The following is a 23,692-nucleotide window of genomic DNA, read 5'->3' on the forward strand; positions in this document are numbered from 1 at the left end:
CGTTGATATGTGTTACCTGTTTTTAGCTGTGCTTGAATTCAGTGAATTCTGTGATTACTATGTGTCTCTAGAATCACGTTCAACTGGAATAATCTATGCTGTTGTCTTTGTTTGTGTGAAGGTGTGGCAGCGCTCCTCTGGATCACATCTCCCTAAACCGCCTGTCCAACATGAGGAAGAGATACAGGTACATTGTTGATCTAAGCCCCAACAAACCTCACATTAGGTTTGAGGAGCCATCTACTCTATTCTGATTTAATTTAGATCTGACATTATACAATTAACTATTAATTGGAATATCTAAATTGTCCCAAAAGACACTAAAATAAAATAAAAAAACATTAATTATTTTGGACTGTTTCTGTCACATCAAGCCATCAATTATAAACCTCCAAGCTGCATCAGATTTTATCTATTAAATAATATCTGCAAGCAGAAGATCCACCAATTAATATTATGCTAGTTTGTGACACAGCCTTAGTTTTTGAGTCCCTCTGTGCTTGTACCTTTACCTAACATGTTGCTGTATGTGTGTGTGTCTGTGTGTGCCAGGAATGGGCTGGGACCCTCAAAAGAAGGAGAGGCTCAGTACTCCGTGGTGCATTGCACTGGCTACATCAAAGCCTGGCCTCCTGCAGGTAAACCAACACTCCTAAAAGATGTTTGCACACGTGCACTATAGCCCTGGACATTACATACAGGAGCTGTTCTATGGACATTGTCTACTGTTTGTGTGAGAAAAAGTTTCATCAAGTCGGTGATCTTGTACAGAACATCACTGCCTCATCTAAACTGCACGTTGGTCCCCTGAACAAGTGTGGCCTGTGTGTAACCTACAGCAGCTCCTGAGCTCTGGATCAGGAGTGGGATTCAGCTGTAGATCCTCAGCAGCCTGTGTGGCTCTGGAGCGACTTTTTTATGAAAGTCTGCTCTCTTTTGACTTTAGGCTTTGTTCCATCCAGCCTGTGTTCACCTATGGCGCAAAGCAAACATTAAATCTCTTTGTCTTTGTGGGAATTCGACAGCTGGAGTGTTTTTGCAGTCTGTCTTTTGGCTGATAAATTTCCCAGCTGACAGTCGGATGTTAGCTGTAACAACAATCTTGTGTGTGCAGTGTGTCTCCCCTACTAGGAACTTACAAAGAACTCCAGGTGTCCCTCTTACTCTATGCTTTTGTCTGTGTACACTCAGGATTGGCTGTCATTCATCTTAGCATATGTGCATACATCATTCCCCTGATAATACACGTTTTTCTGCGTTCTTCTATAGGGTTGATGTTGTACAGTGCAGATGCAGGGAAGCAGTTTTCAAATCTGTAATGAAGTGATACCACAATCTGCCTGTATCATGCTGCTTGATAGGATCTGCTCAGATGAATAGAAGTATTCAGCTGGTCTTTATGATTTATGTTTTTGTAATGGCGTTAAACTGCAAAACCTCTAGCTTTCCAATAGAGATAGAGCAGTGAATAATAAGACCACCACCAAGATCATTCAATCCCACAACAAATACCTTGTGTTTCCAAACCAGTATGTTGCACTGGGTGACATTTTCTGTCATTATAATGAGGACACATTGTACATTGGCTCAGTTCCAAATTGATTGGGATCATACATCATCCTGAAAAATAACCAGAGCACCAAATTCGGATTCATCTGTTCTTGAAAATTGCCCCAAAATGATACATTTCTAAAAGAAATAGACTACATATTTACATTTTTATTGAGAGTTGTATTGGCATTTTTGCTGATCTGATGATCTAAGGTGGAAAAGGGTTGAATTGCTCCATATATCAGATTAACTTCTAAATTATATTTTAAAATTATGTTTTTTGTCATATACCGGTATTTGCTGTATGCAGATGAGTGATATGTAGATGATCTGAAAACATCAAATACCTCCAGACACACAGACTGTGCAGTGTTTATACAGACAGGGATTGGAATGCACCCCCAGGATCTCAAACCAGGTGTCTATATGACTGATACGGTGAAGTGGGGTGATGAAACTGAACAACATCAAGTAAACAGAGCTAAATCCCTTCTTAGAACATCGAGGTCACGCTGGAATACTTCCAGGTAGAACACAAACATGCACCCACACACGTGTGTTTTGAAATTACAGACACATGGTTCACTTCCTTGCTCTAAAAATACTCCTCTGGAATGTGCTGGATACAATAGCACTGGCAAAGTCCATCAGGCGAGACGCACGCTCTTAGACTCATAAATTGCAGATGGATAACAGTGATACACGCTGCAAACACACACATGCTGCACACTGTGTGTTTGATGAATGGTGCAAGGAAAAGAATGTGAATAAATCTGGAAGTGATTACTATATGAAAGAAGACAAAAATATGGCTTTTTATAAGCAAGACTAATGGAAAAGTGGGTTAAAAACATATTTAGGTGGCATACAAATGGATGTTGAGTTGAGTCAAGCCTAGATTTATAAGCAAGTTGTACAAAGTTTCGTTTGTGAGTCATTGCCAGATTAAAAACTATTTAAACTGCCTAACTAAATTTACTAAAAGTAGTGTTTCCAGACTTAACATAAATTGCAATGTGTGATGGCTACTGCTTTTACGAAATGAACAGACTACCTGAATACATTTCCTTCTATGAGCACACATTTACAAATCAGGTGTGGTCTTGCTAATCAGAGGTATGATTAGCTGCATGAGGTGTGTTTGAGAGAGAACACAGAAAATACCTGAACTGGCTGAAGGTGCAGTTTAATTTGATTGCATGTTACATTCTGGCAAAGTCAAACAGAATTCAGAGAATGGTTATCAGACATGAAAAGGGATCCAAAAAGACAGCTACAGCACTGACTGTTACTTAAGATACATTTGCAAGCATAGTTGGCAAGTTGAAAGTTGAAGGAATAGTGTCTATCCTACCTGGTTATGGCAGAAAGAGGAAGAAAACAAAAGCTGACACCAGATTTCTGAGAGGGCAGATAGTGGAAAAACCCCCAAGTGACTTTAGTGAACCTGCACCAGGACTTGGTGACAGCAGGCAGTGAGGTTTCAGAATGCACAGTAAGGCACAAACTACAGACAAAAAAACACCCTGCCTACAGTGAAGCATGGAGGCTTGGTGATGCTCTGGAGCTGCTTTGCCTACTCTGACACTGGAAACCTGCAACGTGTGAAGGGAGAAGCGAGTATGGGGTAATGTCCTGCTGTCTGTGAGGCATTGGACCGTCCAACAGGACAATGATCCCAAAGTCAACCATGGCTTGATTTCAGATGTCCTGGAAGATTCCAGACTGGCCGTCACAATCACCTGACTTGAACCCCACTATGGTGGGATTTGAAGATGTTGGCAGGACATAAAAACCGAGACATATTAATGAACTAGAAGCTGTTTTAATGATGTATTGCAGACACCTGATTATTTGTGTTACTGGTAAACCTTTAATGGTAGATTGTCTATGCAATTATGTACTGGGCCAGACAAAAAAACCACAACAGTGTCTTTTGAAATTTAGTTGTTTCAAGCATTTTATTATAACATTTTTGATTTGTGATCAACCTGAAAATGCCCAGCAGCTGCCCACGGACAGCTTGATTAGCAAAGAAAGAATGTTGTCTCTCAGTCAGTGACAGCAGCACAGTGACATTCACTGGGCCTGATTTAATATGACTTCAGTAGATTTAGCACCAAGTAAACAGTGGAAAAGTTATCACAGGAGAGATGCCATCAGAATCATATTGATTTGTGTCTTTGTCTGCGCCTCCCCTCTCTCTGGCTGAATTATTTGCACGAGACTGAGTGGAGCAAGTTTGAATATTTGTTTGAATGAAATATGTCAGCAGAGCGTGGCGCTCTCGCTGAAATCTATCTCACACCGTGGAGGCGTAATGATGAAAAAATGGCTTATAAATCATTGTGGAGGAGCAGCGGCTGTGTCAGCCAGTAGATTACCTCTCACTGCTGCAAAGTTCAAGCAGCAAATGGAAAAATAAGTGTTTACACATCATAAGATATTCTCATTAAATGGCACTCGTTGGTCCCTTTGTTTTTTTTACATATCCCGCTTCCTTCTCTCAGGTATGACTATACCAGATGAAGACACAGAGGCTGGGCAGACGGGAAAATACTGCCTAGTTGCCATCGGAAGACTGCAGGTGTGTATGTCAGTACATTACCTTTGCAGGATCATTTTTACTTACTGTTAAATGTATAATTAAAGCATGCATTGCTCAAAAATACATACAGTATCCCCTGAAAGCCCCTGCTGCAGAGTGCAGCACTCTCAAGTGCGGACTGACAAATCAAACACAGACACTCAACACATCATCTGCTGTCTAACCCCTTTTCCTCTATCTTAAACAGTGGAGTCATGCAGCCGTAAATACATAGAAACCATGACAGCTGTGTTGTTGTGAAAGACTGTGTTTTGCACTCACGCCATTATTTTCTGAATCACTGGTCTACTCAAGATGCTTTTTATGCAAAAACAGCTTTGATTATACTATTGCTCGCTGGACTATAATTATGTTTGTCACCCATTGTGCACGTTTTAGCATAGAGTGTCTAAACTGATGCTGCAAGTTTTTATTGAGTGCACTTGGGAAGAGAACACACAGCTCTACGTGTTCCCGGCAGAGTGCAGTCATACAGGAGGAAGATAACAACAAGTTCATGGACGTTGCAAAAGAGAGTTACCGCTTTTCAGTATACAGTTGAGCATTGCTCCATGTGTACTTAGTAGGAGTATTAAGATATTTGTCATGAACATCCAGGGGTTTTTACATAAAACACACCTAATCAAAAACTCAAGATAGCAGCAGAGCCTAGAAGTCATTTAAAGGTTAGTCCTCACCTCTATAGATGGAGGGAATGATTATAATTATAGTGGTTGTGTATAATCAGCATAGACCACTGTGTGTGTGCCCTTAGTCAGAACCCCTTACCAGTAAGGGTACAAAGTATGCACAGCCCAACTCACCAACACTAGCTCAACAGTCGTTAGAGTCTGGTGAAAAGAATTTGCCTTTTGTTTGCTGTATAATGTAGATCAACGCAGACGGATAACCACTATTAAAAGTACTCTGACGCTCCTGGTTCAGATGTGAACACAGAGAAATTATCCAGTATCTAATTAGTTGTTTTTATTTATGTGTTTTTCTTTGAAGTTGAAATTAATTGCAACAAACATTAATTGGAGTTTGTTAGAAGAACAAATTCAGTTTGATGATTATTTCAGGGAAATGTACTGCGTGTTATGAATTGATTTTGGATTATTCTCTGTTTTAGTGACATTTTTCTTTGTTTTTCTACAGTTTTTTTATCCTTATTTGATGATACTATTATGAACTAAGACTGCAGCAAAAATGAATGATGGCTGCTGTGGTTTCTGCCATTAATTAATCATAAATGTTTCGGGTTTTTTTAGTCTCAGTGTCTGCCACAGTCTACTCAGATTCTCTGCAGCCTCTCTGAGCTGGCACTGTGCCACTGTTGACAGACAAAATCATTTCTGGCTGTGCTTGAATTGAGGGTGAATACGTGTGATGCCTGCTGCATTCAGGCAACATTAGCCCTTTGTTTTGCTTCGTACACATACGCGTACGCATCTTCCATATGCTCAAATGATGCATGTTAAATGTGTCCGCGCCTCCTTTAGGTAACCAGCTCCCCAGTGTCCATGGATATGAATGGCCTGTCGGTTCCCACAGAGTTCCTGTCACGTCACAACTCGGACGGTGTCATCACTTTCGTCGACCCGCGCTGCATCAATGTCATTGGTTATCAGCCTCAGGTCAGCAGAAATGATTAAATGAACTTTAACCCCACCACCTTCTCTCCCCTCTTTAACTCGATGGTTTGATTAGCCCTGTGATTGCCTTCACAGCATGCACAGCAACACAACATTCAGTCAAAAGAGTCGTTTAGTTTTATTCTTTTTGCACTAATTAACAGAGGGAAACCATGCAGGAGATGACTTCCATCATTCACAGCAAACAGTCAAAGCTGTCACCACAACAATCGTAGTAAAGAAAATTCTGCTCTGAACTAAACCCACAACTAGCTGAAGCACAATCCTGTTACTGTAACAAGCCAGACAGAGAAAATCCTGTTTTTATGAAATTATAACGAGATAGAAATGAATGAACAATGCAGAGTAGAAATTGCAGTTTTGATCTAAAAAATAGCCTCAGAGAAATTATGATTATGAACAGTTAACTTGCAAAGTGCAAATTCCACCCTATCCCAGAATGAATGATGATACATCTATGTCTGATAAAACTATGCAAATTCAGACTGAAGCAAATTACTTATTGATGACTTAAATTAGACTAGTAATAATAGTAATGCTTTGGTCTTATGTAGCACTTTTTTGCTGGGCACTCGGATCACTTTACATTGAAATGCATTATTCGTTCACACCACATTCACACTGTGGCAGTGGTTAACTACAGATGTAGCCACAGCTCCCCAGGGGGAGATGTGGCTGCCAATGTGCGCCTGCGGCCTCTCCGACCACCGCCAATTCCTTCGTACACATTGGAGCTGGAGGCAATGCGGGTAAAGTGCCTTGCCCAAGGGCACACAACAACAAATAGAAAGGCGCAGGGTTCGAACCGCCCTGCCACTGAGCCACTGCCACCTGTTATTATAATAATATTTGTATTTATATTATTTACATATACTACGATGTTTCAGTTTGTTTACCACTCTTGCAAACAGCAGTGCTTCTGTCGTGCTGTAGATGATGAGGAAAATCACTGAATAAAGGTCACAGCAAGATTTTCATGCAACAAATGTATTACCAGCTCCACATTTGTGTTTCTGTGTTGACAATGGAAATTTCTTGCCTGCACTGGAATGCTAAACACATTCCTGTGGCCAGTTAGCTTGTGCCTTTTCTGAGTTGCGTAAAAATCCTGACAAAACCTATTGTGTCTGGGGAAGGTACACTACTCTATACAAGTACAAAATTCATTTACTTTTGTCCCCATTAATAGACCATTATTTTTTATAAATAATCATATATGTTTTATTATTTTCCCAAAAAATTTAAATGTGACTATGCTGCCGCTTGGCTGATCTGATCAGTCCCCTTTCACTATTACAATCCAGGTACTAAGGCTGCATTAGTGATGCCCTTGTTTCCAGCTTATAGAAGACCCCAGTGTGCCCTTGTTTTCTAGAGCAATATACTCTTGACAAGACCCCAGCAGGACTCTAATTTAGAAAAAGATGTTGGAATTTTATTTTATTATTTCACCCATGTTCATCATCTACAGCCTCTCACCTGTCTCAAGGTTGGGTTTTCACACATTGCTCAGAGCACTGTCAACATTTCATATCTTGATAAACACTCAAACAGTTCCAGTTGTGTTTGTTTTTTTGGCTTTTTGGCGATATCTTGATAACCCTGTACCCTGTTCATGATTGTTCAGTTATATAGAAAAATACATGTGGATACAGTGTTGTTGTAATTTATCAGCATCATTTTGTAGTACCATTATTAAGAACTTATAATATAACCCCTTGCAGCCGTTGCTTTACTATCATCATTTCACACATAATGTGTCAGTTTGTGTAACAGAGGAAAGGGTTAGTTAGTTTGACTTTGTACTCTGACTTTTGATGCACTAAAAATATTTTTATACTTATTTATCGACCTCTTCATGTTATTATATTAATCTCTTTATTTGATATGTTGTATAGGATTTGCTGGGGAAAGATATCCTGGAGTTTTGTCATCCTGAGGACCAGAGTCACCTGAGAGAAAGTTTCCAACAGGTAAGACTAGACTGCAAGTGATCAGGGAATCCCTGCCTTCATGTGTTAGACCTTTGTAATCTTGAAGAGCTGGACACACGTCTTACCACCTTATTTAAGTACTATTTAAACCTAAATCGGATTTGGTTTATAGCATAACAGGGGGTATGGAAACTCATGATCAGAAAAAGAAAATTCTGGTAATTTAATCATATTAAGAGATCAACTGCAGGGCAGTGAAAAATCACCTGTGTGTCCAGTATTACAAGGTGTAATAATATTAAAGATTTAAAGACTCATGGGGGTTAATAAACTCCTTCTTTGTCTCAGCTGCATGATGATAAATTTCACCACCACCACCAGGAATGTTGCATTTCTCTGCTCGTTGCAAAAACCTTTGGCTATCATCCAGCTCACACACGCACACACACAATCCATCAACATTTTTGTTACTCAAGTACCGGTACAGTGTTTCCACAAGTGGGTTGTCTCTCAGCAGACATGCTATCCTCCATCAAGCTCAATTCAACTCTGACTGACTGGAGTGCTGGCAGGCTGAAAGATGGAGTTCACTGATTATGGTGTTTGGGTATGCCTGCAAGTATTTAGCTGTGTGGGTCGGCTGTAATTTTCTTTCAGGTCACATACCTTTTTCATGTAATAACTTGATTAAGTCATTAAAAATCTCTCTTACTCTCACGGTCAGTCCATTTAACATGTTCACACATCCAGTAAACCACATGAGCTTCCACAGGCTCGCTGCCAGATGTGAAGGACATTACGTTCCTGTGTTTTGTTTTTGTCTTTATGTCCTTTTGGGGGTTGACTGACTAAAATCTGCGTTTAAAAATCTGTATATTTCCCATTTGTCAGCATCATGCAACTGCATGTTCAGGAGTTTAACTGTGTTTGTGCAGTGAATAAATTCTTAGCTTCCTCTGCAGTTTATTTCAAAGTGATTTTAGATCCATTTCACATTTAGAAGCATTACTTTCATTACTCAGAGTGACAGTCGGCAGAGTGATTGGCTCAGAGGAGGAAAGTCGGGAACACATTATTGGAACCAGCAGCCTACCACACGTAGCACATAATACAGCCGAAACCATTACTAAATGACAGCTGAACTCCAAATCTTAAAACCAGTGTTATTAAAATGAGTATTCAAGCATCTTAATTTAAATAAACAGTTCCCCTGCTGTTCTTGACTCAGACAGACCGCCTTGCTTAAATGGTTTAATTGAGACTTCTTCTCTCTTCAGTGAACACCATAAGTTGTCATTTCCAAAGCTGAAGGCAATAGTAATGGTATATAAAAATGCACAAAGTTGTTTTAATCTCTGCTGCTCTTTTCACAGACCCTCAGCTGTATAACCACCAATCTTCCTCCCTCTGCAGGTGGTGAAATTAAAGGGTCAGGTCCTGTCAGTGATGTATCGTTTCCGGATGAAAAACAGAGAGTGGATGCTTATCCGAACCAGCAGCTTCACTTTCCAGAACCCATACTCCGACGAGATAGAGTACATCATCTGCACTAACACCAATGTCAAGTAGGTTCTATTTACTCAAGTTATTGATGGTCTTGTTGTATTAAATCAATCATTTGGAGCAGCAATTAAAAAGGCTGCAGTAGATATAAGCAACTCGCCCCTGATCATTGTTTGTCTTTCGTAAATATGTAGCTCCAGTTAGCCATCAAGCTGCATATGATCATAAATACGAGTTTAATTATACATTATTGGTGATTTTTTTTTGCAGGTAAATTATAGAGAAAATCTTTAGTGCAACTAGAGTGAATAGCATCGTTTTGGTGCTGTCTTTGCCTTCATTTTTTTAGCCTCAGAGTATGCCGCTTGGTCTACACATGGAAGTGCTGCTACAAATTTACTTTAGAATTTACTGTGACGTTGACAGAGATTCCTGATAGCAAGTAGCACACGGGAGTTAGTCATTAAGGGACGCTGTGCGTGCATTGTTGATGGGTACAACCCTTCCTCCGCAGATCAACCCCGACTGTATCCTGCTCCACCTGCATGTGCTTCTTATGATGAATGGTTGTCATGAGCTCAACCAATTACCAATGTAAACATATAGCTAATAGCTTTCTGTCACACATATGTATATGCTGGCATGCATCGCCAGCAACAGCTGCCTCAGACTAAGAGGGCCAGCAAAACTACTAACAGAAGATGTGTTAGATTTATGCGGTCGCTGTGGAAAAATGGGTCCCATTTATCATGATCCTGAAACAGATAGCTTTCTACAGCTTCACAAATCATGGGGAATTCTGGTGTTTGTGTACTGGCCTAAATGCTTATATAGATACAGTACAGTGTCTGTTGTCTAAGTTGAAGCACAGCAGGTTGTTGCTTTTCCCTGTTTATTGAATGTGCATCTTAATCTATTTATATATGTATATAGTATGTGCCACTGATTTGTTTTGAACCTTTTTATATTGGCAGGTAGTAGAAACATGTTTAGTATTCTGATCCAGGCCTGTGACTTCACATGTGTCTGAACAATCCAGGATCATATGTATGATAAATACATTTAATGATAAGTTACACATGCACATCAGGTGTTCTGTTATCATTTAATTGTTGTCAAACATGATGCATATCATTTAATATAAATAGACTCAACATTGATGTTTTGAGTATTATCTTTGCGGTAATAAATATGAGACACTTACGACTGAGAAATTCTAATATAAGTTTTTGAACTTGTGCCATGTTTCACCAAGATTGCTGTGATTAGCTCACAGTTGTTTAAACTAAATCTGGTCTTTTCTGTTAGAGATGTTGCCAGTTATCTACAGTGTCGCTTAGTGGCATTTTGCTTGATTGTTAAATTTAACATTTAAATTCCTTCTGCATGTTCCACCTGCTCTGACGAATCAGTTACCGCCTCTTCATATAAATTGACACTTTTACAGCCCGAGTCTGGAAGTATAATGAATGCAGTGAATTTGGTTGCCAAAATGGAACAGTTGCTCCTCAATACACCATGCCAGTCTGATCAGTGAAATGGCAAGTAGCTAGCTGTTGATTTGAAAGCTTGGAATGGGCGCTAAACAGTGCTGCCGATGGTTCCAGTGCCTCTCCTGTTTTATCTCAGCGCTACAGCTGAACATTAGCCATTCAGATCTGCAATTGGCAAACTGCTGCCATCTCTGACCATAAAATAGGAATTGCTGGAGCCAACTTCCAGCTGATTTTAGTGTGGCAAATGTGAGCAGGCTGTGGAGCCTGAGTTGATGAACCTGTAATATCCTGCTGTAACAGCATGCTGCTGAACCCTCACTGCTTTCTGTCAAATTACATCTACATTCATACTGGAAGGACTGAGGAAGAACAGGGCGTGAGTGTACATACACATAAACTAGCTCATACAGTCACACGCAGAGAGTAGTGATAAGGTCAGGAGATAGCTGGGTTTTTTCATGGATAAACATCTCAAAGTGTGCTAAAACTAAGCATGCTAACAACCTGCAAAAAATGCCATTTCTCCATTTGACTGAACACATCCCTCCTCCTCTCTGGGTGATACCAGATCATCTTATTGCCACCCAAGAGGACACATTACGTTAATACTTTAACTTCAACTTCAGGTTGCACTCTGTCTGCTAATGCCTGTCTCTCCTAATACTATAATTTTCCTATCATATTAATTTAGATACTACTGTGACTACCTTGTGACCAGGGTCTTATATTTGTTGTAACACAGGATATTGTTGTTTTGCAGGCAGCTACAGCAACAGCAGGCAGAACTAGAGGTTCACCAGAGAGATGGACTGACTGCCTACGACCTCTCCCAGGTAACCCTTTAGAAGGGCTGACTTGTCCGAACTTTCTAGAAGATGTTTCCTGGTGGGTCTGCCTATTGCCCCTGATCAAAAGTGTGATGCACTCCACACATTAAACAGTAGCGCTCCTGGCTGAGAAGCTAACACACATGAAAAATATGTGGATTTAAAGCTAGCTTTAGTCACATCTGTTTTATGAATTGTATTGTATTTGTTGTTTTTAGTCATATTATCTCATAATATGAAAATGTCACCCTTAGGTACCTGTAGCCAGCGTCAGCAGTGGAGTCCACGAGACTGGGAAGAACATCGACAAAACAGAAGCCCTGTTCTCCCAGGAGAGAGACCCACGCTTTGCTGAGATGTACACCGGCATATCAGGCTGTATGACACTAACACAAACAGTTTATTTCATCACCCGGTATCTTTGTTTTTTACTATCATTTTAAACCTGATGTGTGTGTGTGTGTGTGTAGCTGGAGATAAGAAGATGATGGTTCCCTCCTCTACAGCTGGAGGACAGCAGCTGTACTCCCAGAGCTCTCCCTTCCAGCAGGGACACTCTGGCAAAAGTTTCAGGTATATGTGTGTTATGAGTGCATGTAATAGTTGCATTACAGCAGGTTACAGCTATAACTAAATTGGTCAGGCATCTGTTGTTGTAGCAGGGTGTCTCCGTAGAGAGAATGAGCATGACTGAGCTTGATTTTTCACCATTTTCTTTTGTGTACCTAGTTCCTCTGTGATCCACGTCCCTGGTGTGAACGACATCCAGCCATCGGGCTCATCCAATCAGAACCTAGCTCAGATCTCTAGACAGCTCAACCCAGGCCAGGTAGCATGGTCAGGCAACAGGCCCCCCTTCTCTGGACAGGTAACACATATGCAAACACACACACATTAAAGTGAAGCAAATAGATCAATATTAAAGTCAGCGTCAATCTCCAGTTGCCAAACTTTCTTTTTGTCTGCTCCTCCTGTACCACAGAGTCCAGTCTCTGGTGCCAGTTAACAGATGGACCTGTCTTATTTGCCATATTGTGTGTCTGTTTCGCAGTCTTGCTCAGGGAATGTGCACAGCATATGTTTCTTAACAGGCTCATCTGTCTTCCCCACACACACAGACACACATGCGGCTGCACTTGTCAGGTCATTCCACAGGACTGAATTCTTTGTTCTTCAGTAACCTCTTAAGGCTTCACAATAACTGGAGCAAGATGACATTAGCAGGATAGATGGTGGAATGTTTTCGCCAATCTAAACACGGCACACTTAACTTAACATCACACAGGATTTCCAAATGCCCTGGAAAAAGTGGACAACCTAACAACATTCAGCATACAGTTGCCCAATATTGGAAAATCACATTTGTACACCCTGTTTTTGAAAAACAGTGAGTCGCCTTGAAAGAATTCTAAACCTGAAACAAACTCGTCAGCTTGTTAAACCATAACAAACCGTGTATTTGCCGTGTCATGTCCTGACGGAAGGATAAACAGTCAGTACAGATGCTCAGACCAAGACGTAAACGTGGTTATTCTAGCAGTTGGTTGTGGACAAAACCCGGCTGAAATTGACAGCTTGCAGTGCCTGACAGGATGGTAGGGTGCAGATAGAGGTGGGAGGAAGGTGCAGGGGGGCTGTGTTCCTAAAACACAGAGAAGATGGGTATTAGAGTCAGGTCAAGAGGAGGCACCAGAGAACATTCTGTTTCTGAGAACAAACTGAGTGAACTACCGTAGGCTGGAGTGGTGGAGCGGCATCAGGTGTGCCGGCAGATTGCAACTCAGAAGATTGCTGAGGGCCAAGCATACAAACAAAGAGAAGACAAAGTGAAACACAACAAATGGAGAATTGTAGACAGGAACATGACTTGCAGCAGGTCAATGCTTAAATCATAGGGAGTAAAAAGAACTTTAGGGTGTTTGTGAATTCCTATTGGGGAGGAAGCACTGAGACCTCAACAACTTTCCCCTCTTTTCATACACGAAGTGCTCTGGTGAATAACAACCAAAGCATGTGATGTGACAGTACAGACATGTTCAACATTTTACTGAAGTATAATTGAAATTCTGGTGTTTTTCATTGTATTCAAAATATGACCATGTTTATACAGATGTGTTCATGCTGTATAAAAAAACACAGCCTCATACATTTTACTACATCTATTGTTCTTTAGGGTCGTATGCGAACACTGAACCAGAAGTTGCCCGGCAGTTATTTGATCCCAGCCCAGCTGTTGCTACAAGTCAGAGCAGCGTCATATCAAAATGCAATTTAACGCCAAAACTGTACTAGCAGTGTTTACGATTGGGGTCACTGTGACGAAAGATAAAGTGTTTTCACTTTGCACAATTTTTCAAAGTAGTAAAATCCATTCACAAAGTACTTTAACAGCTGTGTTTGGCTTGAAACAACACAGCTCACAAGAGCAGCCCCTGTTTTTTCTGTTTTTGGTTTCAGCACCTGCTACGGGTCACGCTAACTTCACATTTCTCACACACTTGTTGCTGATACCGGAAAAGGCATATTTTGAAAACAAAGTTGTTTTGCTGCAAGAATGATCTTTCCTGTATTTCCCGTAAAGCTTGAGAAGTACACAAATGATTTATTTTTAACATTGACCTGTGAGCCAGTATTTAGTTTTACACTGTATAACCAGTATCTGTGTTCTTCAGTCTAGTAAAGCCCAGTCCAGTCCATTTGGTATTGGTTCTGGCCACAGCTACCAGACCGACCCAGCCTCCTACAGTCCCCTGTCGTCTCCGGCAACCTCGTCTCCAAGCGGCAATGCGTACTCAGGACTGACAAATCGCAGCACAGCGTTTGGTGAGCCCCTCTCTCCCTCTGATTCTCATTAATGTTGTAATTCTAGAGCTATGTGACATAACATTATTTTAGGTATGAATGCCTCTGTGTGTCAGTGTTTGACCCTGTGATACCAACATGTGATGTTATATTGCTTCCTGTTTGTGTGGGTTCATTGTCCACTACAATATAGAACCCTGCTGATATACAGTGAGCTCTGTATTCACATCAGTTAGGATAACCATTTACTGGCTTTTAAGTCTTACAGGCTTTTTTTGTCATGGTGTAGAGGTAATTACATGGATGGGGAGGCAGAGCAGACAGAGCCGGAGTCACTCATTAACTGTTCGAACTACCCTTTATATCCACCATTCAGTGCCTTTTTTCCCCACCTCACACTGTGTTAACAGCTTAGCCATTTCACCAGTGAGATGAATAACACAGCAAGGCTGCATCGGATAAGTGCTTCTGATGAACTTGGAAAAATGGACTATATTTACTTTAAAAACCCAACCACAGAGTTTGACATTGGTTTTAGAACATGTCATCCTCGGACATAAGCTGGGAGCATGTGAATGGGTGTTCATTGGAAACACTGTCAGAGGCACACCTGAAGTAAAAAGTAAAACAGAGCTCGCTGCTCACAGATTAGGATGTTTTTAGGATGTCTGAATGCTACTTCTAATGCTAACATGATAAGCATGTGTTTGTGGCATTTAGTTTATATATTATCCTTGTGGCTAACTACACAAAAACAATAAAGAATAATGTAGGTAATATTTCTAGTGTGCACAACAACAAAATGACACACTGCTGATTCTGTCCCATCAGAATTATAATACCCACCAGTCACAGAAATAGCTCCCCCTACTGTCAATCAATCTCGTAGTACAGTGGGTTGTGGTCAGTGATGGCTCAGCAGGCAGAAGCTCAGGACTCACACTGTTTGTTGTCCAAATGGCTGCAAGTGTACTGCATGTAGCACGAAACTGCTATGTAATGGTCTTTTAATGAACTCAGGCAACCAGATTACCTTCTGTTCTTATCCTTTTCCTTCTATGTGATCTGTTCTCACTTCTTTGTTGTCTTGATGTCAGTTACAGCCAGCTCTATTCACTTGCTATGTGTTAATCAGTATTCATTGCTGATAAGCTTGTCTGCCAAGTCAGCCTCCTATGGGTTTGCTTAATTCCTGTATTTATCTTCTCTTCTCTCCATCAGTCACTCCTCCTGCTTGTATTTATGTAGAGATGAGATGAGCATTATGTTTACTGTGAAGCAGCAAGAATGTTCCTCTGTAGGGGAGGCAGGCAGCTTATCAATCTGCTTTAATATGCTCAGTAGATTCCTTTAAAGCAGCCATGGAGGGAGAGAGGGAGGGAGGGAGTGTATGTATGTGCTTGCCTGTATGGAAAGTAATTTGTGTAGCTGCTCCTGAGCATTGTCAGTCAAAGAAAGTATTTTTGTGTTGGAGTGAGAGAGTGCACAAGAAAATCATTCCAGCACTTACACTCCTACACTTTAGATAAGGAAGTGACTGTTGGGATCAGGAGAAACCCCATTAATAAACACATGCAGACAACCTAAACGTGTGGACTTTAACTGGTCAACAAAAGCATGCTATAATTTACTTTAAACTAACATGTAGCCCTGACAGACTATACAGATAAACCTGATCCAGATTGATCCCTTTCAAAGCTCATTTTCATCCTACATCGAATTTGGGCAGACTCAGACACTGCCAACATGGCGACAGTGGGAGCCTCCCACAGAGACTCATGGGCACTTTGTCCGTAGTTATTTACTGTCTATTGACAAACCAGACATTAAACTTATTTAAGTCCGCTGCCCCACTAGTGCTGTATTTGTTGTTGTGTTATGTCAGCATTTTAATCTTTTCTTTATGAATGACTGTCGGATTCCAGATGTGTCGGGGGAAAGCAGTCAAAGTGGAGCCCAGTTCCAGGGTCGCCCCAGCGAGGTCTGGTCCCAGTGGCAGAACCAGCATCACTCCCAGCAAGCCGGGGAGCAGCACACACACCCCAACCCCAGCCAGACAGAAGTCTTCCAGGTAGGATGCACGCTGACTTTTTCTTCTTTCGGGCTGTGTGTGCTGGCTGCAGACCAGCGTACACAGATACACGATACGTCTGATAACAGCTGCATGTTCTTAGCCCACCCCTGACTTCTGACGCCCACCCACCCTCTCTGTCTCTGTCTCTGCAGGACATGTTACCCATGGCTGGAGATCCCACCCAAGGAACAGCCAACTATAACATCGAGGACTTTGCTGACCTCGGCATGTTCCCGCCCTTCTCTGAGTAATACCTGCCTCTCCAGAACTGGACTGATGTTTGCATTTATCTCTCTTGTTCTGTCCCATTATTTTTTCTGTATAGCTGAATCACCAACACACAGCCACGTGCAACACGGTGAATGTCTGGGTGTCATTTGCACACTTACAAACACAGTGCACTAATGTGCAGGCTGCACGGCCTGCAGTATGTATCTGTGAACATACACATACCTCATCGCTGCAAAGAGGAGCCCAACTGCAGATGGAAGGAACATCAGTCAACCCTGAGCATTATTATTATTATTATGTTGTCATAGTAATTGACACGATGATATAGTCTGCTGTATCTGACAGACTTAAATCACTATTATGATCATCAAACAAAACAACCCACATGATGTCATTTGTCACCTCCAGGCATCCCCGTAGGTTACCAACATTTGTGCCAAATGTGCATCATGCAGTACCCAACGATGTCTGTTCTGGAGGTTTTTAAGGATGGAAGGAAAAACAGAGACAGACTTTTATTTGCTTTCCACAACAAAGGAGGAAGCCCTGCCATGTAGTATCACTTCTTAACTACTGCAGTGCTTTAACTTTTTAACTACAATTAGTGCTGCTACACCTGTTTCTAGATAACTACAACTTGCTGCAATAAGCAGTGCAAATCCTCAATGATGAGCTGATAGTGTTTTAGTGTGTATACAGTAGGTTAAAGGTCACAGTCTGAAGATCAATAGAGCAAGAACTTTAAGTTTTGCCCCAATTAGCTTAACTCCAGGCTATAATGATGAAAAATGTGATGATCAAAGATCACTGTGAGGTTACATGCACTCTTAAAGCTAGGCACAAACAGTCGGTTAGGACACAGGAATAATATGGATGGCTTTTCCTGTACTATGCTACATCCAGTAAGTTTTACTGGAACAACGCACAACAGAACTCACCGCTATACATTTACTGTTCTAACAGGAACAGGATATAAATCAAATGTAAACAAAGTTCATTTTCTTCTCAAATGTATACACACACAATATTTAGTAAGTGATGACATTTCTACAAAGTCTTCTCTGCAAGCATGATTCATATGGATGTAAATTATTGCAAGTAGACAAGCAGGAAGCAGCAATTCCAGTTCATATCCAGATCCTGGCACAGCTTTTTGCACCATATCTTCACATTTTATTCAACGGTAAACAGACAAAGTAACAACGTGCTGATAAATCATCTCTTATCTCCTGAGGAATTTGCACTACTCAGCTTAAAGTTGCAAAACACTTCTGCAAAACACCTCTAGGCAAAATGGAGTGTGTTTTTAAAGGGAGAAGAACACAGCACAGTCACTGTAAGGATGGACAGAATGTGAGAGACATCTAGAACAGCAGTGTAGCAATGTAGAGACAAGTGGCTAATACAGTCATTCCCATGTCCTTATGTCAGGCTGCTTTAGATATCAGGATGGCTCAGAGCCAAGCCGGGGACAGAGGGAGTCTGGTTAGTGTTTAGTAAAGCTGACATCCATTTACAGAGAGAACAGTGTGGACATTGTGTGCATAGTTCTGCTTTTCTTAGAGCTCCATCCAGACGGCATATCACCGGTCAAATAGTTGTGTTCTCTGGTTATTACCAAGTATTATGTCTGAGCGTTGAAGATGTACACCTCCATCTGTTTGGCGCAGCCTCTTGCACACCATCACTGACTCTGCAGCAAGTGGGAGAGAAGCCGCTCCTCTCCGCCTGCCGCTGTGGTCATTCTGTCCATCAACCTTATTGTATAACCTATATGTAGTGATGTCCTTAAAAAAAACACTTGATGCGAGTATAGAAGGATTCTATGTATCTAAAAAAAGTAACTAAAAAAATCATTGCAGACAGTTGCTAAGCTAAGGCTTAAAGTGCACTTCATGAAGCTAACCGCTAATCACACCAGCCTGCTTTAAAAGGGAAAAACCGCCATACCGTCCGAGCAAAGCGCAGTATTTACTAGTGTATTTGGTGTTCTTCAGCTCTCGCTACTTACTTGACTTTATTACTTTATAATCTTTTCAATAATTAAGAGACTGAATAATACTTTCTAGTGGGGGAGCTTTTACATGATAGATTGTATAACGTCTCTGACGGACAGACGGGAGAACCTTCAGACATCAGAGTCCTTTTGCTAAAGATCTCAAATCGATGTTTTTTTTCTGTAAATAATGTGATTTTTATGTCGACTCGTGTTACTTTCACACAGTACATTTTTGTGTAGGTTTTAATGATATTCTGTGCAATGTGAGTGCGTATTTAACTATTGGTATTTAGTTAGTCTGTTAATTGTACATTGAGTTCTAGAACTGTATAAATTGTGTAAATGTGACCCATTATTTTTGTGTAACAAACTGTGCTTGTGACAATAAATTCTTATTGGTTACGTGGCTTCCATTCCAAGTCTGGTCTATCATTATTCAGGGACACTTCACAGTCATTTGTTACCTAGGATTAATACCCTTATGATCCAACAGCTTGTAGCTCCACCTTTAGTGGTTATTGATGGTGTTTTAGCTCCACTATCAATAACTTAGGAATGCATAGGAACATCGATCGACTGGTAAATTGAGAGCCTTGGCTTTTGGCTCAGCTTGTTCTTCACCACAGCGGACCCGAGAAGAGCCCTCATTACTTGACTCCCCAATCCTCCTCCTCTCCCACTCCCTTCTTACCTTGCAATCTAGCAACAAGATAATCTGCTGTTATTGCATTTAATGAAGTTATGCACAGGGCAACAGAACCTTGTGTTTTTGCACGTTTCACCTTGACATGCAACCATTACTACACAAACGGCATGAATATGTGCAGACTGTAGGGGAAGAGCAGCGTGTTGATACCACAAGCTTTTTGCTCTTTACCACTGCAAACATTTAAAAGATATGTTTTCAATAGATTTAACATTCATTGAATTCATGTGCCTGGTGCAATAAGGACACTACTTTTATATTTTACTCCGTGCCATTATTTGATGTGCTGCATCACTGCCAGCTGAATAGTAGAGTATAATGCACGATGCTACATGATGCTGGAACAGTTTTCAGGTTAACAGATAAAGCCCCACATTTTTATATGTAACATTCTATAATCATAATCACCTTCATTATGATTTAGCACATCCAAGAAGCAGCAGCTGAGCCCCTATAGAGATATGTCTGAGGACTCCAGCTGCCATCAAGGCAGGAGCTCCAGCTGCAATCAGTGGTAACTGAACTGACCAATCAGCATCCAATCCATCATCAGAACTGTAGCAGTATGATCAAAATTACCTTAGCTGTATGAAAGAGTGAAGGATATTCATCTTTAAAAAAAAGATACATTTATTGTTGGCTACACTGTCTGACAAAGACAAAAGCATGCACTGAAAGATTAGACGTTTGGCTGCAAAAAGCTAAAATACAGCTGAAGAAGCTGTCTTTGATTCGTTGATAACTTGTGTTTAAACTTTAAACCATGCTGTGAACTCTGAAAACATTCTGCTGTGCCATAAATAGCTGAAGATCTGTTAGACCAGGGAAAAAGCCTGAACAGGGTCCTACAAGGCAAATGAAACACATGCTCCTCCGCTATGGAACCACTGATTCAGGTTTTATATGTTCTGCTTTGCTTGCAAATGACCCTTTTTTAATTACATTTGACATGCATGTGATCTTCTGTCAACTTTGTCAAATGTCATGAGCTGGAAACATTACCCAGTGGTCACTGGAAAATATGCAGCGAGCAGCAGTTCTCTGCTGATGTCAGAGGTCAGATGAGAATGGTCAGACTGGTTGGAGCTGATAGAAAGACAACAGGAACTCAAATAAGCACCGCTTCCAACCGAGGTCTGCAGAAGAGCATCTCTGAACGCACAACAGCCTTGAAGCAGATGGACTACAGCAGCAGAAGAACACAGCTGGAGTCACTGCTGTCAGCTAAGAACAGCAAACTGAGGCTACAACTCACACAGACCCACCAACACTGGACAATAGAAGATTGTAAAAACTCTGCCTGCTGTGATGAGTCTCCATTTGTGCTGACACATTCAGACGGTCAGTCAGAGTTTGGTGTAAACAACATAAAGCATGGATCCATCCTGCCTTGTATCAGTGGTTCAGGCTGCTGCTGCTGCTGTAATGGTGTGGGGGAGGTTTTCTTGTCACACTTTGGGCCCCTTAGTACCAACTGAGTCTGGTTTAAAGACCACAGCCTACCTGAGTATTGGTGCTGACCATGTCCATCCCTTTATGAGCACAGTGTACCATCTTCTGATGGATACTTCCAGCAGGAGAACACACCATGTCACAAAGCTCACATCATCTCTAACATGACAATGAGTTCACTGCACTCAGATGTCCTCCACAGTCAGCAGATCTCAGTCTAATAGAGAACCTTTGAGACGTGCTGGAACAGGAGATTCACATCATGGATGTGTTGCCATTGATGCTAAGTGATTTGAAATCACACTACATATTTTCATTTAGCTACATTCTCTTCTTTCTTGTCTTGAACTCAAAATGACTCCACAGGGTAAGACCTGCTGCTGACCTCACTCAGGTCCCATCCGTGTCTCTAATGACCCATTGCTCCTAATGGCATGTCAAAAATGGTTATGAAACAAGACAGTTCACTGAGAAGTCACTTTATCTTTATCTGTGCCACATGCTCCTCTTCACTGCTCCACCCCTTTAGCAGACTGCCCCCCCCCCCAAAAAAAAAAAATAGGACAGGTGCACATGACCTGCAGATTCAGAGCAAAGAAGTGTGCAAAATCTTATCACACAGTGATGGTATGACCCGGCCACCTATGAGTAAGGAAAGTTAGCACTCCATCTGTCTTTGGTTAATCATTTACATGATACTTTGAATCATATGAGATCATATCATAACACTTCTACTGTAGCTTCTCATATATCCTGTTACATTTCATCTTCCCACTTAGCACATCAGCATCACAAGCTGTGGAAACTCATCTACACCCTGTCAGGTAGGCTACATATGGAATGCTAACACTCAGATGTGTTTTTTTTTCTCTGAACACTAACTGGCAGCTCTTTGGCACCTCTCCTACTTGCCACTTTAACACAATTCCTCAGTCTCGGGTCTTGAACAAACTGGTAGGTGATTTGAAAAGAAATAGTTTCCCCACATTCCTTCCTGACACAACATGCACCGCGATTACACTCCTAAATTCCCCTTTGACGTTCGCTAAGCTCTGCAGCATTTGTGATGGACTGGCAGGAAGGAGGAGGAGGACGAGGAGGAGGACGAAGAGGGGAGTGGAGGAGCGTTTTATTCTCAGGATGTCTTCATTCTGCATCAACATGCTGCCGTCGTCTGGCCCTCCTCCATATCTCCTCCTTGATTGTCATTAGCTGATAACTGCTGCGATGGTGTTTATTGGAGAAAACTCGAGTGTTGTAAAAAAAAAAAGTGTTCGGATGGCATCTGGTCTCTTTTACAGCACCACGCCTTGGGCCCTGAAACCATCAGCGAGACACTCATGCTGCGGTGTGTGTGTTGGCGTGTGTGCGTGTGTGTTTGAGATAGTGTTGAATTTGCATAAGCCACTGAGATGTTGTGTAGCTGTGTGTGTGCATGGTGGTTGGCGGAGCATAGCTACATTCTTGTCTGCAGTCAGTGTGTCTCCATGCTGACAGGTCTATCTTAAATCATGCTGCTGTGAATCTCCTCCAAACACACTGACAACAGTATTCAAACCACAGAGAGGGGAGGAAAACAACACGCTGTGCCCATCAACACTGCTGCCTCTTTACCCGCACTTGTACACAACTTTTACCGTGTTCCATCCATCTCCATCCTCCCCTTTGTATTCCAGTCCTGTTAAGGCTGTTGACTGGATGTGAAAGCTGACTGACCGCAGGGGAGAGAGGTGTTGTCATCACAGTTTAAGTCTTGTGTTAAAAATAGAAGTTCTGCTTTCAGGAGCTGTACGTTTAAGACAAGATGACAATGAAGTGGTGGCAGCTGTGGGTGGGATATGTTACGCCACCAGACACATCTGTAGAATGAATAGTCAATATGTCCAGTCCCACCAGACATGCTGCAATGCTAAAACTGCTCAGACCCCCTCAGACCTACCTGTCTCCAGCCACTTCCACCAAATCAGTTAGATGTTATCCCTCCACCGAATCCTAGGTTAGCCTCTTGGTTGCCTCCAGATAGCCATGCCTGGTACACCTCTACAAAGAGAAACCCTGGGGGCATTCTAACTAGGTGCCAGAACCACCCCAATGGGCTCCTCTAAATGTGGAGAAGCAGGAACTTGCACTGCCAGTTCAGGGTTTTTGAACTTCTTATTTGATCTTGCTGCTGAAAAACATTAAATCTGTAGGGTCATTCTTTCAGTCATTACCCAGAGGACCACAAAGAGCTTAGGATGGGTGGCAGTGTGATGCAGTGGTTGGCACTGCCAGCTCATATGGTTCTCTGTCGATGTTACCCCTGTGATAGACTATCAATTTATTAAGGTGTTGATAGGTTGATAGTCCTGCCTCTTCTCCATTGACAGGGTCAAGGGTCCAGTCTCCTATGCCCCTGTAGTACATTTAAGAAAATTGATAGAAGTTCTCTGGTTGTTTCTCTCTCTCTCTGTTAACCCTGAGATAGACTGGCTGCCATTTTCAGGGTGGAACAACAGGTTAATCTAAGAGCTACACCACTACAATCTCCCTTTTCCTGTCACTAATGAACCAGATTCCAAGACACTTTAACTCCTCCACCTCATTCCAGCCAACTCACACTCTGATGCACACTGTGTGAGTCCACTGGACCCTCCCACGATGGCACCAGAAGGACATCATCTGCAAATAGTGGTATGTGAGATGTACCCTGCCTGCATGGCTCCACCTTAACATCCTGCCCATGAATGTTGCAACTGCTTGTACATCATATTACTAGTAGGGCTACAGATAAAGCAGTCACATGGTCTCTGATGAGACCCCAGGCGGTGAGAGGTTCATTTTAGAAGTATAACAGCACAAAGCACAGACAGACAAAGAAGACTCTTATTGTTAG

General features: G+C 41.6%; 1 protein-coding gene across 2 annotated transcripts in view; it reads left to right on the forward strand.

The window, feature by feature from the left end:
* Positions 1-18,458, forward strand: part of arnt2 (aryl-hydrocarbon receptor nuclear translocator 2) — a 35,236-nt gene extending 16,778 nt beyond the window's left edge. For both annotated transcript variants that reach the window (XM_028402663.1, XM_028402664.1), the window contains 13 exons: positions 122-187; positions 553-638; positions 4,062-4,138; positions 5,641-5,775; positions 7,692-7,766; positions 9,141-9,292; positions 11,487-11,559; positions 11,808-11,931; positions 12,024-12,126; positions 12,283-12,421; positions 14,226-14,376; positions 16,281-16,426; positions 16,582-18,458. In XM_028402663.1, the coding sequence (XP_028258464.1) occupies positions 122-187; positions 553-638; positions 4,062-4,138; positions 5,641-5,775; positions 7,692-7,766; positions 9,141-9,292; positions 11,487-11,559; positions 11,808-11,931; positions 12,024-12,126; positions 12,283-12,421; positions 14,226-14,376; positions 16,281-16,426; positions 16,582-16,680 (1,426 nt within the window). In that variant the 3' untranslated portion in view covers positions 16,681-18,458. The remainder of the gene's footprint in view (positions 1-121; positions 188-552; positions 639-4,061; positions 4,139-5,640; positions 5,776-7,691; positions 7,767-9,140; positions 9,293-11,486; positions 11,560-11,807; positions 11,932-12,023; positions 12,127-12,282; positions 12,422-14,225; positions 14,377-16,280; positions 16,427-16,581) is intronic.
* The last annotated feature ends 5,234 nt before the right edge of the window (positions 18,459-23,692 follow it).

Source organism: Parambassis ranga, chromosome 3 (assembly GCF_900634625.1).
Source record: "Parambassis ranga chromosome 3, fParRan2.1, whole genome shotgun sequence".
Lineage (NCBI taxonomy): Eukaryota > Metazoa > Chordata > Actinopteri > Ambassidae > Parambassis > Parambassis ranga.